Raw genomic sequence first — 14,320 nt, forward strand, 5'->3', positions numbered from 1 at the left:
GCACATGAGAGAGGGGGCAGAGGGAGTTTCTGGTGATTTAAATACACTACTACTGACATCCATCATGTCCGTGGTGTCCAATCACACTGTTTTCATTGCAACCCAACATTTCACCAGGTGATTTCTATGAATAACAGATCTTTAAGTGGACAGGGAAGGAAGGACTAACCAGCTGAAATCACCTGATGTGGTGTTTGGTTGGAACGAAGAGTTACCTGCATACAGACAGCCTATCATGGTGCAATTTTGGACACCAGCACATTTAGGGGTGGGGGGGGGGTTGCCCCTTTTTCTCCCCAATTGTACTTGGCCAATTACCCCACTCTTCCGAGCCGTCACGGTCGCTGCTCCACCCCCTCTGCTGATCCAGGGAGGGCTGCAGACTACCACGTCTCCTCCGATACATGTGGAGTCGCCAGCCACTTCTTTTCACCTGACAGTGAGGAGTTTCACCAGGGGGACGTAGCGCGTGGGAGGATCACGCTATTCCCCCAAGTCCCCCCCCCCTGAACAGACGCCCCGACAGACCAGAGGAGGCGCTAGTGCAGCGACGAGGACATATACCCACACCCGCTTCCCAGCCACAGACACGGCCAATTGTGTCTGTAGGGACGCCCAACCAAGCCGGAGGTAACACGGGGATTCGAACTGGCGATCCCCATGTTGGTGGCCAACGGAATAGACTGCCACACCACCCGGACGTCTCCGACACCAGCACATTTGAGGTCATCATTACAACCTGTGCTTTGAAACCTGACTTAGAAAAAAGTACTGAAACTGATCTACAAGTCCATTTTAACTTTTTCATCAAAACACAAAATCTCCCCATGTTAACAGACTCGTCTTTTTGCTGTATAGCTCTCCCTTTGTCTCTTATTGCCACACTCTGTCTCATCTAACAAAGCACTCTATGTTCATACTGGGGATAGACCGATACAGAATTTGGGTTCGACACCAATACCGATTATTTGAAGCTTTTTTTGTCCATTAACGAATATATCTTGCCAAAATTCTTTTTTAAACAACAACAACAACTTAAATTTATATAGCGCCTTTCAAGGGGCCCAAGGATGCTTTATACATAGTGGAGCAGACAAAACAAATAATACAAGAACACAAAATAAAAATAGCAAAAATTGCCAGGGGATGACAGAAGTGACTTGAGACCATAGACCTTGGTGAACAGGTGAGATTTCAGGAGTTTTTCCGAAAGTTTCCAAAGAAGCAGCATTGCAGATCTCTGACTGGAGAGAGTTCCAAATGGTTGGGGCTGCCACACTGAAGGCTCTGTTCCCAAAAGACTGCAGGCTGGTGTGGGGGATGGAAAGCATAGCAGCGGAAGCTTAAACCATGGTGGCGGATGATCTGACCATGGTGGAGCATGAACATGGTAAAGAGGAGGGGTACAAACACAGAGTCTTGGGGCGTGCCTTGGTTGAATGGGGCCAGGGTGGAACTAGAGTCTCTGATGGTGACAAACTCGTTTCCTGTTAAGAGACATATGACTAGAACCAGGAGAGAGCTGCACCGGTGGGGTCTAGGTATTCAGATAGCAGTCAAAGAAGATGATGTGGGAAACAGTGTCGAAGGCTGCAGAGAGGTCCAGGAGGATGAGAATACTGATGTGGCTGGAATCAGCAGCAATGAGGTGGTCACTGGTGATTTTGATAGGGGTGGTCTCCATGCTGTCGTGTGCTCTAAAGCCAGATTGGAGGGGCTCATAGAGCTCATGGTTGGACATGTGCCGATGGAGTTGGGCAGCAACTGCCCTTTCTAAGATTTTACTAAGAAAAGGAAGGTTGGAGATCAGCCAGTAGTTGGTGAGGTCATCCAGGTCCAGACCTGGCTTTTTGAGGATAAGGGTGACTGCAGTTATTTTGAAGCTGGAGGGTACCGTCCCAGATTCCAGAGAGGAGTTGACAATGTCCACCATAATGGGGCAGAGGGAAGGTAGACATGCCTTGAGTAGGGCTGTGTGGAGGCCTTGGCCATGGTGACCAACTTAGCAACTTCAAAAGCATCCACAGGGGAGAAGGAGGAGAGGCAGCACTGAGGCAGGCATGCAGTGGGAGGAGCAGTGCCCTGTGGCTGAGATGCAGGTGGAGTGGAGGGGACAGGCACCAGAAGCTGCTAGTGGATAGAATACACTTTGTCCTGGAAAAAGTTCAGTAACTTGGAACAGAGGTCGGGGGCACCTGAGGGGTGGGAGGCAACGAGGAGGCAGAGTATCCGGTTGATGGCGGAGAAACGCATTCTAGGGTCATTTTGCTGGTTGCCAATGAGAGTGGAGTAATACTGCATCTTGGTCTGGAAGAAAGCTTCTTTATATTTCTTCACGTGATCTTTAGAGGCCTCCGTTGGACAGTGAGGCCGTAGAGCCTGACGACTGGTGGCCTTCATGGTGCGAAGTTCGGTGGTGAACCAGGGGGCAAGACAAGAGAAGAAGACAGTACAGGTTTTGAGGGAGGCAAGAGAGTCAAGACTGAAGGATAAGGCTGCATTGTAGTTGGCTACCAGGCCATCCACCGTGGTGTTGGGGGGATCTGAGGCCATATAGGTCACTATCATGTAAGTCAGGGCTAATGCACGCACTGTCTTAATGTTCCTGAACGTGATGGTACACTTTGTGTACTTCCTGGGTAGGGGGACAGGAACCGTAAAGTAGATGGCATGATAGTCGAACACAGTTAGGTCCAGGCACTGCAGATTGGAGGTAGTTATAGCAGTAGACCACACCTGATCCAGCGTGTGACCTTTGGCATGGGTGGGACTTTGAACATGCTGTGTGATGTTAAAACAGTCCAGCAGTGACAGGAATTCAACGGCAAATGTGCAGCTGCTAGAGTCCACATGACATCACTTGGCAGGAGTGTAGGTGGACACATGGAGCAGACAGAGGTGAGTAGATAACTCAGACATGAAGGTAGAGGAGGGTTTAGGAGGTTGGTAGACAAGGACTACCTGGAGCTGCGCTGACTCAGCCAGTGTGAAAGCAACAGACTCAATTGAGGAGACTTGAAGTTCTTTAACCAGGATGTCAGCTTAATGTGTAACAGCCAACCCACCACCACAACCCTTGGAACAAGGTTTCTGTATGTACATATAGCCTGGGGGTTTGGCTTGATTGCGTGTCACAAAGTCCTGCTGATTTTGCCATGTCTCAGTTAAACATAGAAAGTAAATTTTTCTGTCCATAATGCCATAATGGAGGAGAAGTGCTTTATTGTTTAGGGAGCGAGTGTTCAGTAATATGAATGTTAACTCTATATCTGCCGATATATAGCTTAATCTTTTCTATTTCTAATTCTCTTGTGAATTTATGTATACACATATGCACACATACATTTATTTGATTGGTAAACTGCTTATCGGTCTATCCCCAGTTCATACAAGGAGACGCAAATTGAAAATAGATTCCTGACAAGTGTTGGGGCACGCACCTGATAGTGGGTCCTTGGCGATGTAGAGGATGTTGGGGAGGGTCATGACTATTAACTGCTGCAAGTTCTCCTGAGGAGAGACACAGAGAGAAACAGAGGTTGGGTGTCCAGTGAGGTGGGGGTTGACACACATTCCGGGCAGTCGAGTCTCAAATTTATGGACAAAAGAAATAGCTACAATTCAAAGGCAGCAAAACTCAACAATACTGACTTCATCGAGGATGGGGAAAGACAACTAAGATGACTCTAGGGCTGGGTTAAATCTGATCTTTAAGACTGATGGTCTGCACTGTTATTTGCAAGTCGATCAGATTGGATTTGTGTGCTTAGGCAACAGTATTTGTTTACTGGCATATCTATACGGACTGCTGCGGCAATGAAGTATGCCAACTAGTGGCACATTTCCAACAAGATATCAGTACGCATAGAGTACCTATTCTGTTTTCACTATGGTAATGTCTAGTTATCCCCACCAGGCGGTAGCCTGGAGGGGATTATGTGTTTGGTCGTGCGTGTGTGTGTGTGTCTTTCTGCAGCTAATCTCTCAAACAACCGGACCTATCAGCCTAACATTGTTGTGCACATTTGTGAGCGTATGATGGAAGTGGCTGCAGTGATTAAAAACCTTTGAAAAACGTTTGTTCTCGCTATCCCCGCTCCCTCTCCTCATTCACTCTCTAGCTCACTCAACCAACGCTGCTTTCCATCACTGCCGCTCTGAGTGAACCGTGCACATGCTTGACTCACATCTACAGCTGAGCTGGATTGGGCGGCGACAGTGTCAAAACCAAAACATTATGTATTTGGGTATGAGTCTTAAAAGCAAGCAAGAAGTCGCTCGTATTTTGCAAGCCAGCAAATTGTTCACTGCTGATCTCAGCTCAGGAGAACTGGAGGAACTCTGGATGAACCCAAAATAATTCGCCTTATTCACCTCGCCACCATGCGGAAGTGCCATAATCTCCAATGTTAAAACTCTGCTATAAATTCAAGAGTAGGATCAACCACAGCCACAGCTGGAAATCATCTCAGTGGCTACGATAAAACATTTCCCATGACTGAGCCGTTTCCTCACCTTTGTTTTATGAATGAAAGTCAATCAGCAGAGCAGCCATTCGCCTTCATTCATCTTATATCATGAAAACCGCGACGGATAAACACATTAGAAGTCTATACTTACCGTTGTTTTATTGCTTTAGAATTACAGTCTGACTGATAAATCGGCATGCCGATATTATCGGCCGATATCAGCTAATGGCAGATAAATCGGTATTGGCGTTTATAACGGCCAATAAATGACAACCCATTATGACCAGATGCAACATTTGCGCGTATATCCCTTTGAGAGCGGGTGCGACATTTCCGGGCTTCTCCCTTGAGAGCCGGATGTGACAGGAGAGCATTTTAGATGATTTCATCGTTTTCAAGACACGTGACCGACGAACTGCATCGTGATTTGTTGAAATACACGTGGGGGAGGTGAAATGCATTGTGGGATGCATTTTTTTGTTTGTTTGTCTGCTTTTTTCAGTGCACTTCCATGTAGTACACTGTGTGCACTATGTTCCTACTTGAACAGTGCGTGAAGTTTGACAGGAAAGTGAGTACTGACTCATTATGACCCCTAACGGCCAATCAGATTGGGATGTGCTGCCTCACCATATAGCATGGGCGCAGTGATTTCCAGAACCTTGAGCAAAGTGGCGCAAACCTATGTTCACACTGAATGGGAAGCACCGGGAATAATATTTGGCATACACAAATTTCATGCATATCTGTACAGGCACCATTTCACCCTGCTCACTGATCACCGGCCACTGACAACAACATTAAGCCCCGGTAAGGCTATTCTGTCTACGGCAGCTGCTAGGCTTCAGCACTGGGCCCTTGTCTTAACAGCTCACAACTACACGATTCAGTGCAGGAGTGCAGCTGTACATGGCAATGCAGACGGCCTCTCACGCCTGCCACTGCAGATAGCACACAAGGACAAACCAGGTTCACGGGACACAGTACTGATACATCACCTGGACTCCCTGCCTGTACGCAGCACAGACATTCGCAAAGAAACGAGGTAAACGAGGTAATTTTTTGTTCTTATCTAGTTTAAAGTGTCCTTGTGTTCCTTGAAAGGCGCTTGTTGTTGTGGTATGACCCAGTGCTCTCTCAAGTTGTGGACATGATTTTGGCAGGGCAGTTTCCTGTGGTGACAGGGCAGGACAATGCCCTGACACCCTATTACTTAAGGAAAGTTGAGCTCAGCGTGGTCCAGGGGTGCCTTCTGTGGGGCAACCAAGTGACTCCCCCTGTATGTCCGAGCTCCTCACCCTAAGGCTGAGCCCAGACACCCTACGGAGGAAACTCATTTCAGCCACTTGTATCCGCCATCTCACCCTTTCGGTCACTACCCAAAGCTCATGACCATAGGTGAGGGTTGAAACCAAGATTGACTGGTAAATTGAGAGCTTTGCCTCCCGGCTCAGCTCCCTCTTCACCACAACGGTCCGGTACAACGTCCACAGTACTGCTGATGCTGCACCAATCCGCCTGTCAATCTCCTGCTCCATCCTACCCTCACTCGTGAACAAGACCCCAGATACTTGAACTCCTTCACTTGAGGCAACAACTCGTCCCCAACCCGGAGGGAGCAATCCACCATTTTCCGGTTAATACGGTAAGAATTGAAATTTTTAAAAAAAGAACAAGAATCCGATTCCATGTGGTTTTTGCCATACAGACTACAGAAAATGCAACCTGATTCAAATCAAATGTATCCAAAATAATATCAGCTTTGACCGGCCAATCTGAACAGGAGCTATGTTAAGATCACAGAGACCTAACAACAGTATGTTAAAAAATATAGTTTGTCACTCGGTAATAGCTAAACATATTTAACATGTGTGGGGGGGGGGAATACAGAGGTGAGAGTCTAAAGACTCTTGTTTTTATTTTTACGAAAGGTGCTTATCTTCATCTGTGCACTTCTGGTCGAAAGTCCAACACCAGTAGGCCCAGGCTTGTGTGTGTGTGTTTGTAGGCCAGAAGCCAACAGGAAACTCTGCGCTGCCAACAAAGAGGGTGTGTGTTTGTGTGTCAGGAAAGAAACAGCCCACTACGAGGGAATGCTTTCCATTCCAGAACATCCTCCTGTCTCCCCAGCACACCTGAAAGCACACGAGCTACGCCACAACAACTGGGGAGAGGCGAGGGCACAGGACACATGCGAGGGTACATGAAGGGGACAGACACGAGGCTAAAGGCAAGACGGGATATACGGGATAAAAAGATCCCCTTTCATAGATACTATCATGTAGAAACCCCAGAATGGATAGCCAATCCTCCAAATGTCAACTAGAGAAACGGATTTACTAAATGGGCACCGGGAATAACAGATTTACAGTGTTAGTCACACAGCACAGCGGCCGGGGAAGGGTAGGAACTCCACATTAAACAGGCCCTGGTTAAGTGTGGTTATGCTAACTGGACGTTCGTCAAAGCCAGGAAGACGCCCAAACTGAAGGGAGGGGAAGGACACCAGCTGCCTAAGGTAAACCAGTGGGGATTCTGTATGTGGTGTCAGAGTCGGAACAGCTGAGACGTGTATTTCCCCCCTCCGCCCTGAACAGGTTCCCCCGACCGACCAGAGGAGGAGCTAGTGCGGCGACCAGGACACATATCCACATCCGGCTTCCCACCCGCAGGCACGGCCAATTGTGTCTCTACATCCCCGTGTTACCTACGACCAAGCCGGAGGTAACACGGGGATTCGAACCGGTGATCCCCGTGTTGGTGGACAATGGAATAGACCCGACACGCTACCCGGATGCCAGCGCGTTGAATATTTCAATATCCCATGGTTCGAGGTGAATTCTAGCCGGCTCCAGTACCACCAGGCCGTGTTTCACCGTGTCACCGCAGGGCGATGTTGTGCTGAAGGTGTGGAGTCGCCGTGTCGCGATGTCGGTGTTGTTTCCATCACACTACCTGACGGGGATGAAGGCAGATGTGGTTCGGCTGAAGGAGCAAGGCTCGCTACACCTCTACGTTGTACTGATCTACTGACGGATCGGAAGAGAGGGGTAATTGGTCGGATACAACTGGGGAGAAAAAGCTCGGAAGAGAGGGGTAATTGGTCGGATACAACTGGGGAGAAAAAGCTCGGGAAGAGTGGGGTAATTGGTCGGATACAACTGGGGAGAAAAAGCTCGGGAAGAGTGGGGTAATTGGTCGGATACAACTGGGGAGAAAAAGCTCGGGAAGAGAGGGGTAATTGGTCGGATACAACTGGGGAGAAAAAGGGGGGGAAAAGAAAATACTGGCTTCTTAAAATATGTGATCTGTGTTATAGCCCTTTTTGATAAAACACTTAGTTCTAGAACATCATCCTCTATCTGAGCATATAAAAGCATTATCACCTTACAAACACACACACACACACACACACACACACCGAACACAAAGATCTGGTGGTTCTCAATGTTTTGTTGCATCTGAGAACTAGGAATACCTGCAGATATGGTTACACTGCCCAACACCAGTAGGTAAACTGATAGCTTCTCCCTCCTACCCCTTGTAACACACACACACACACACACACACACACGACGTGAATAAAACATGTGAGCAGGCTGCCAGGTGCTTCGCAAGAGACGTAACATGGTGGAAGGTTGTTCAGTTCAGAAACCACTTCAGTTCAGCCGTACTCATGGGGTGGTCAGGGTGAACAACATGCAGCCCCTATAGTCCAGACTGATTCCAGACCAATTCCAGGCTGAATCCAGGCTGATTCCAGACTGAATCCAGGCTAATTCCAGACTGATTCCAGGCTGAATCCAGGCTAATTCCAGACTGATTCCAGGCTGAATCCAGGCTAACTCCAGACTGATTCCAGGCTGAATCCAGGCTAACTCCAGACTGATTCCAGAATGAATCCAGGCTGATTCCAGACTGAAACCAGGCTAATTCCAGACTGATTCCAGGCTGAATCCAGGCTAACTCCAGACTGATTCCAGAATGAATCCAGGCTGATTCCAGACTGAAACCAGGCTAATTCCAGACTGATTCCAGGCTGAATCCAGGCTAACTCCAGACTGATTCCAGAATGAATCCAGACTGAGTTGAGCGGTTCTACTTTGCAGTTCTCAAATCTGTTTCCGTTTACAATCGTTTCTCGCTATCAGGTTTCATCTTTGAGTCGAACTTCAAACTCAAGACTGTGGGTTGAGTCTTCCCACACTGCTTCCGGTGTGGGAAGATGGAGGCACGAATTCACATTTGCGGCAGCCTCACCCAGCACCGTCCATGCAGTGTCTTTGTCCACATTTGCGTCTAAGTTTTGTCTCCGTTTGATGGCTGGGAGATGTGGTGCTGGATCGGCTGGGAGAGCGGGCCGGGCTAAGCTAACTGCTAGCCCATGAAGACCGGCAGTTCTGACAGTCATCCCGGCTGGCGTTCGTTCCCTTGGACAGTGATTTTTTGTTGAGTTTGGGTATGTGTGTTAGTTTGGGTATGTGTGTTCTTGTAGTGTTGGGTTGTGTGTTTGTCTTTGTGTTGCGCTGCTGTGGGCTGGGGGAAACGGCGTTTCGTTTCATGTCAAGTACACAAGTGACATGACAAAGTGTTGCTGACTGCTGACATATGAAGGCTGACGGCGTGTAGGTAACACAACTCACACTGCGAGTCAACAGTTCGAGTAATAAGTCAACACAAGTGAAAAACAGCGTTGCCAGTTGTCGCACAAGGTTACAGCTTCCTTTGGGACCGGGGATCAATGCAGACATGAGCATCACGTTGAGCGGCTACACAGCACTACACTACACTACACTGCCTCCATGTGCAGGCTGTTCACCCACCTCTAACAAGACGGGGAGCCCAACAGCCGAGCCCACCGACCCGAGGGGCTGGGTACTGACACACACACACGCACACACATAAAGGACGCAACTCAGTGTGAACACCGACCGCTGCAGCAGGGTTCCAGTTCCCTCTGGATGCTCTCTTGTTGCAGCACCACCCAGCATCCTGCAGCTGCTCCTACCACCGCCACACACCCACACCCTGACTGACAAGCAATCAATACCATGTGCTGCACCGACCCACTTATGCACACGCGCACACACAGACACACACCCTGACTGACAAGCAATCAATACCATGTGCTGCACTGACCCACTTATGCACACGCACACACACACACACCTGCCCGCACACATGCAAACACACACACACACACACACACACACACACACACCCTGACTGACAAGCGATCAATACCATGTGCTGTACTGACCCACTTATGCACACGCACACACCCCCACATACACACACACACACAACCCACTACATGGTCCACTGACACACTGGGCTCACATTGTGAATACACAATCAATACTGCAGCAGCAGCTAACAGGCAGGTTAACTTTAAGTACCCAGCATCTAACCAACGTGAAGTCCACCTCCCAGCACTTTCGCCAAAACCCACACCACATCCTCTGCTCCCAGCATGCAATTCTGAACACTGAGACTCTGTTACCAGCATGCAATTCTGAACACTGAGACTCTGTTCCCAGCATGCAATTCTGAACACTGAGACTCTGTTCCCAGCATGCAATTCTGAACACTGAGACTCTGCTCTCAGCATGCGATTCTCAACACTGAGACTCTGGTCCCAGCATTTGGTTCTGAACACTGAGACTCTGCTCCCAGCATGCGATTCTCAACAGAGACTCTGCTCTCAGCATGCGATTCCCAACACTGAGACTCTGCTCCCAGCATGCGATTCTGAACACTGAGACTCTGCTCCCAGCATGCGATTCTGAACACTGAGACTCTGCTCCCAGCATGCGATTCTGAACACTGAGACTCTGCTCCCAGCATGTGATTCTGAACACTGAGACTCTGGTCCCAGCATGCGATTCTGAACACTGAGATTCTGCTCCCAGCATGTGATTCTCAACACTGAGACTCTGCTCCCAGCATGTGATTCTGAACACTGAGACTCTGCTCCCAGCATGCGATTCTGAACACTGAGACTCTGCTCCCAGCATGCGATTCTGAACACTGAGACTCTGCTCCCAGCATGCGATTCCCAACACTGAGACTCTGCTCCCAGCATGCGATTCTGAACACTGAGACTCTGCTCCCAGCATGCGATTCTCAACACTGAGACTCTGCTCCCAGCATGCGATTCTGAACACTGAGACTCTGCTCCCAGCATGCGATTCTGAACACTGAGACTCTGCTCCCAGCATGTGATTCTGAACACTGAGACTCTGCTCCCAGCATGCGATTCTGAACACTGAGACTCTGCTCCCAGCATGCGATTCTCAACACTGAGACTCTGCTCTCAGCATGCGATTCTGAACACTGAGACTCTGCTCCCAGCATGCGATTCTGAACACTGAGACTCTGCTCCCAGCATGTGATTCTCAACACTGAGACTCTGCTCCCAGCATGCGATTCTAAACACTGAGACTCTGCTCCCAGCATGCGATTCTAAACACTGAGACTCTGCTCCCAGCATGTGATTCTGAACACTGAGACTCTGCTCCCAGCATGCGATTCTCAACACTGAGACTCTGCTCTCAGCATGTGATTCTGAACACTGAGACTCTGCTCCCAGCATGCGATTCTCAACACTGAGACTCTGCTCCCAGCATGCGATTCTCAACACTGAGACTCTGCTCCCAGCATGCGATTCTGAACACTGAGACTCTGCTCTCAGCATGCGATTCTGAACACTGAGACTCTGCTCCCAGCATGCGATTCTGAACACTGAGACTCTGCTCCCAGCATGTGATTCTCAACACTGAGACTCTGCTCCCAGCATGCGATTCTAAACACTGAGACTCTGCTCCCAGCATGCGATTCTAAACACTGAGACTCTGCTCCCAGCATGTGATTCTGAACACTGAGACTCTGCTCCCAGCATGCGATTCTCAACACTGAGACTCTGCTCTCAGCATGTGATTCTGAACACTGAGACTCTGCTCCCAGCATGTGATTCTCAACACTGAGACTCTGCTCTCAGCATGCGATTCTGAACACTGAGACTCTGCTCTCAGCATGCGATTCTCAACACTGAGACTCTGCTCCCAGCATGCGATTCTGAACACTGAGACTCTGGGAAAAGCATGAGCAGGATGACCACGTCAGTCAGAGATGAGTGTGTGTCTGCTGTAAAGACAAAGCACAGCAAAGTGAAACATAAGGATTTAAAAAGAGATGGTTGAAGCTTCAGCGGCATGTAAACGACGTCCCATAACGTGAGGTCAACATGTAAACTACGCCCCATAACATGAGGACGTGTAAATTACGTCCCATAACGTGGGGTCAACATGTAAACTATGCCCCATAACATGAGGACGTGTAAATTACGTCCCATAACGCGGGGTCAACATGTAAACTATGCCCCATAACATGAGGACGTGTAAATTACGTCCCATAACGTGGGGTCAACATGTAAACTACGTCCCATAATGTGAGGTCAACATGTAAACTACGTCCCATAACATGAGGTCAACATGTAAACTACGTCCCATAACGTGAGGTCAACATGTAAACTACGTCCCATAACGTGAGGTCAACATGTAAACTATGCCCCATAATGTGAGGTCAACATGTAAACTACGCCCCATAACATGAGGTCAACATGTAAACTACGTCCCATAACATGAGGTCAACATGTAAACTACGTCCCATAACGTGAGGTCAACATGTAAACTACGTCCCATAATGTGAGGTCAACATGTAAACTACGCCCCATAACATGAGGACAACATGTAAACTACATCCCATAACGTGAGGACAACATGTAAACTACGTCCGATAACGTGAGGACAACATGTAAACTACGCCCCATAACATGATGACAACATGTAAACTATATCCCATAACGTGAGGACAACATGTAAACTACGTCCGATAACGTGAGGAAAACATGTAAACTACGTTCCATAACGTGAGGAGAACATGTAAACTACGTCCCATAACGTGAGGACAACATGTAAACTACGTCCGATAACGTGAGGACAACGTGTAAATTACGTCCCATAACGTGGGGTCAAATGTAAACTATGTCCCATAACGTGAGGCTGTAAAGATAAAGCACAGCAAAGTGAAACAAAAGGATTTAAAAAGAGACGGTTGAAGCTTCAGCAGCATGTAAACTACGTCCCATAACGTGAGTACAACGTGTAAACTATGTCCCATAACGTGAGGTCAACATGTAAACTACGTCCCATAACGTGGGGTCAACATGTAAACTACGTCCCATAACGTGGGGTCAACATGTAAACTACGTCCCATAACGTGAAGTCAACATGTAAACTACGCCCCATAACATGAGGACAACATGTAAACTACATCCCATAACATGAGGACAACATGTAAACTACGTCCCATAATGTGAGGTCAACATGTAAACTACGTCCCATAACGTGAGGTCAACATGTAAACTACGTCCCATAACGTGAGGTCAACATGTAAACTACGTCCCATAACGTGAGTACAACGTGTAAACTATGTCCCATAACGTGAGGTCAACATGTAAACTACGTCCCATAACGTGAGGTCAACATGTAAACTACGTCCCATAACGTGAGTACAACGTGTAAACTATGTCCCATAACGTGAGGTCAACATGTAAACTACGTCCCATAACGTGGGGTCAACATGTAAACTACGTCCCATAACGTGGGGTCAACATGTAAACTACGTCCCATAACGTGAAGTCAACATGTAAACTACGTCCCATAACGTGAGGTCAACATGTAAACTACGTCCCATAATGTGAGGTCAACATGTAAACTACGTCCCATAACGTGGGGTCAAATTTAAACTATGTCCCATAACGTGAGGCTGTAAAGATAAAGCACAGCAGTGAACAAAAGGATTTAAAAAGAGACGGTTGAAGCTTCAGCAGCATGTAAACGACGTCCTATAACGTGGGGTCAACACGTAAACTACGTCCCATAACGTGAGTACAACGTGTAAACTATGTCCCATAACGTGAGGTCAACATGTAAACTACGTCCCATAACGTGAGGTCAACATGTAAACTACGTTCCATAACGTCAGGTCAACATGTAAAGTACGTCCCATAACATGAAGTCAACATGTAAACTACGTTCCATAACGTGAGGTCAACATGTAAACTGTGTCCCATAACATGGGGTCAACATGTAAACTGTGTCCCATAACATGGGGTCAACATGTAAACTACGTCCCATAACGTGAGATCAACATGTAAACTGTGTCCCATAACATGGGGTCAACATGTAAACTGTGTCCCATAACGTGAGATCAACATGTAAACTGTGTCCCATAACGTGGGGTCAACATGTAAACTGTGTCCCATAACATGGGGTAAACATGTAAACTACGTCCCATAACGTGAGATCAACATGTAAACTGTGTCCCATAACATGGGGTCAACATGTAAACTGTGTCCCATAACGTGAGGTCAACATGTAAACTGTGTCCCATAACGTGATGTCAACATGTAAACTGTGTCCCATAACATGGGGTCGACATGTAAACTACGTCCCATAACGTGAGGTCAACATGTAAACTACGTCCCATAACGTGATGTCAACATGTAAACTACGTCCCATAACGTGATGTCAACATGTAAACTACGTCCCATAACGTGAGGTCAACATGTAAACTACGTCCCATAACGTGAGGTCAACATGTAAACTATGTCCCATAACGTGAGGTCAACATGTAAACTATGTCCCATAACTTGAGGTCAACATGTAAACTACGTCCCATAACGTGATGTCAACATGTAAACTACGTCCCATAACGTGATGTCAACATGTAAACTACGTCCCATAACGTGATGTCAACATGTAAACTACGTCACATAACGTGAGGTC

General features: G+C 47.7%; 1 protein-coding gene across 2 annotated transcripts in view; it reads right to left on the reverse strand.

Moving 5' to 3' along the window:
- ccdc88c (coiled-coil domain containing 88C) overlaps positions 1-14,320 on the reverse strand; it is a 107,152-nt gene that overhangs the window by 63,625 nt on the left and 29,207 nt on the right. For both annotated transcript variants that reach the window (XM_056296532.1, XM_056296531.1), the window contains exon 4: positions 3,441-3,510. In XM_056296532.1, the coding sequence (XP_056152507.1) occupies positions 3,441-3,510 (70 nt within the window). The remainder of the gene's footprint in view (positions 1-3,440; positions 3,511-14,320) is intronic.

This window comes from Lampris incognitus, chromosome 16 (genome assembly GCF_029633865.1).
Source record: "Lampris incognitus isolate fLamInc1 chromosome 16, fLamInc1.hap2, whole genome shotgun sequence".
Taxonomy (NCBI): Eukaryota; Metazoa; Chordata; class Actinopteri; order Lampriformes; family Lampridae; genus Lampris; species Lampris incognitus.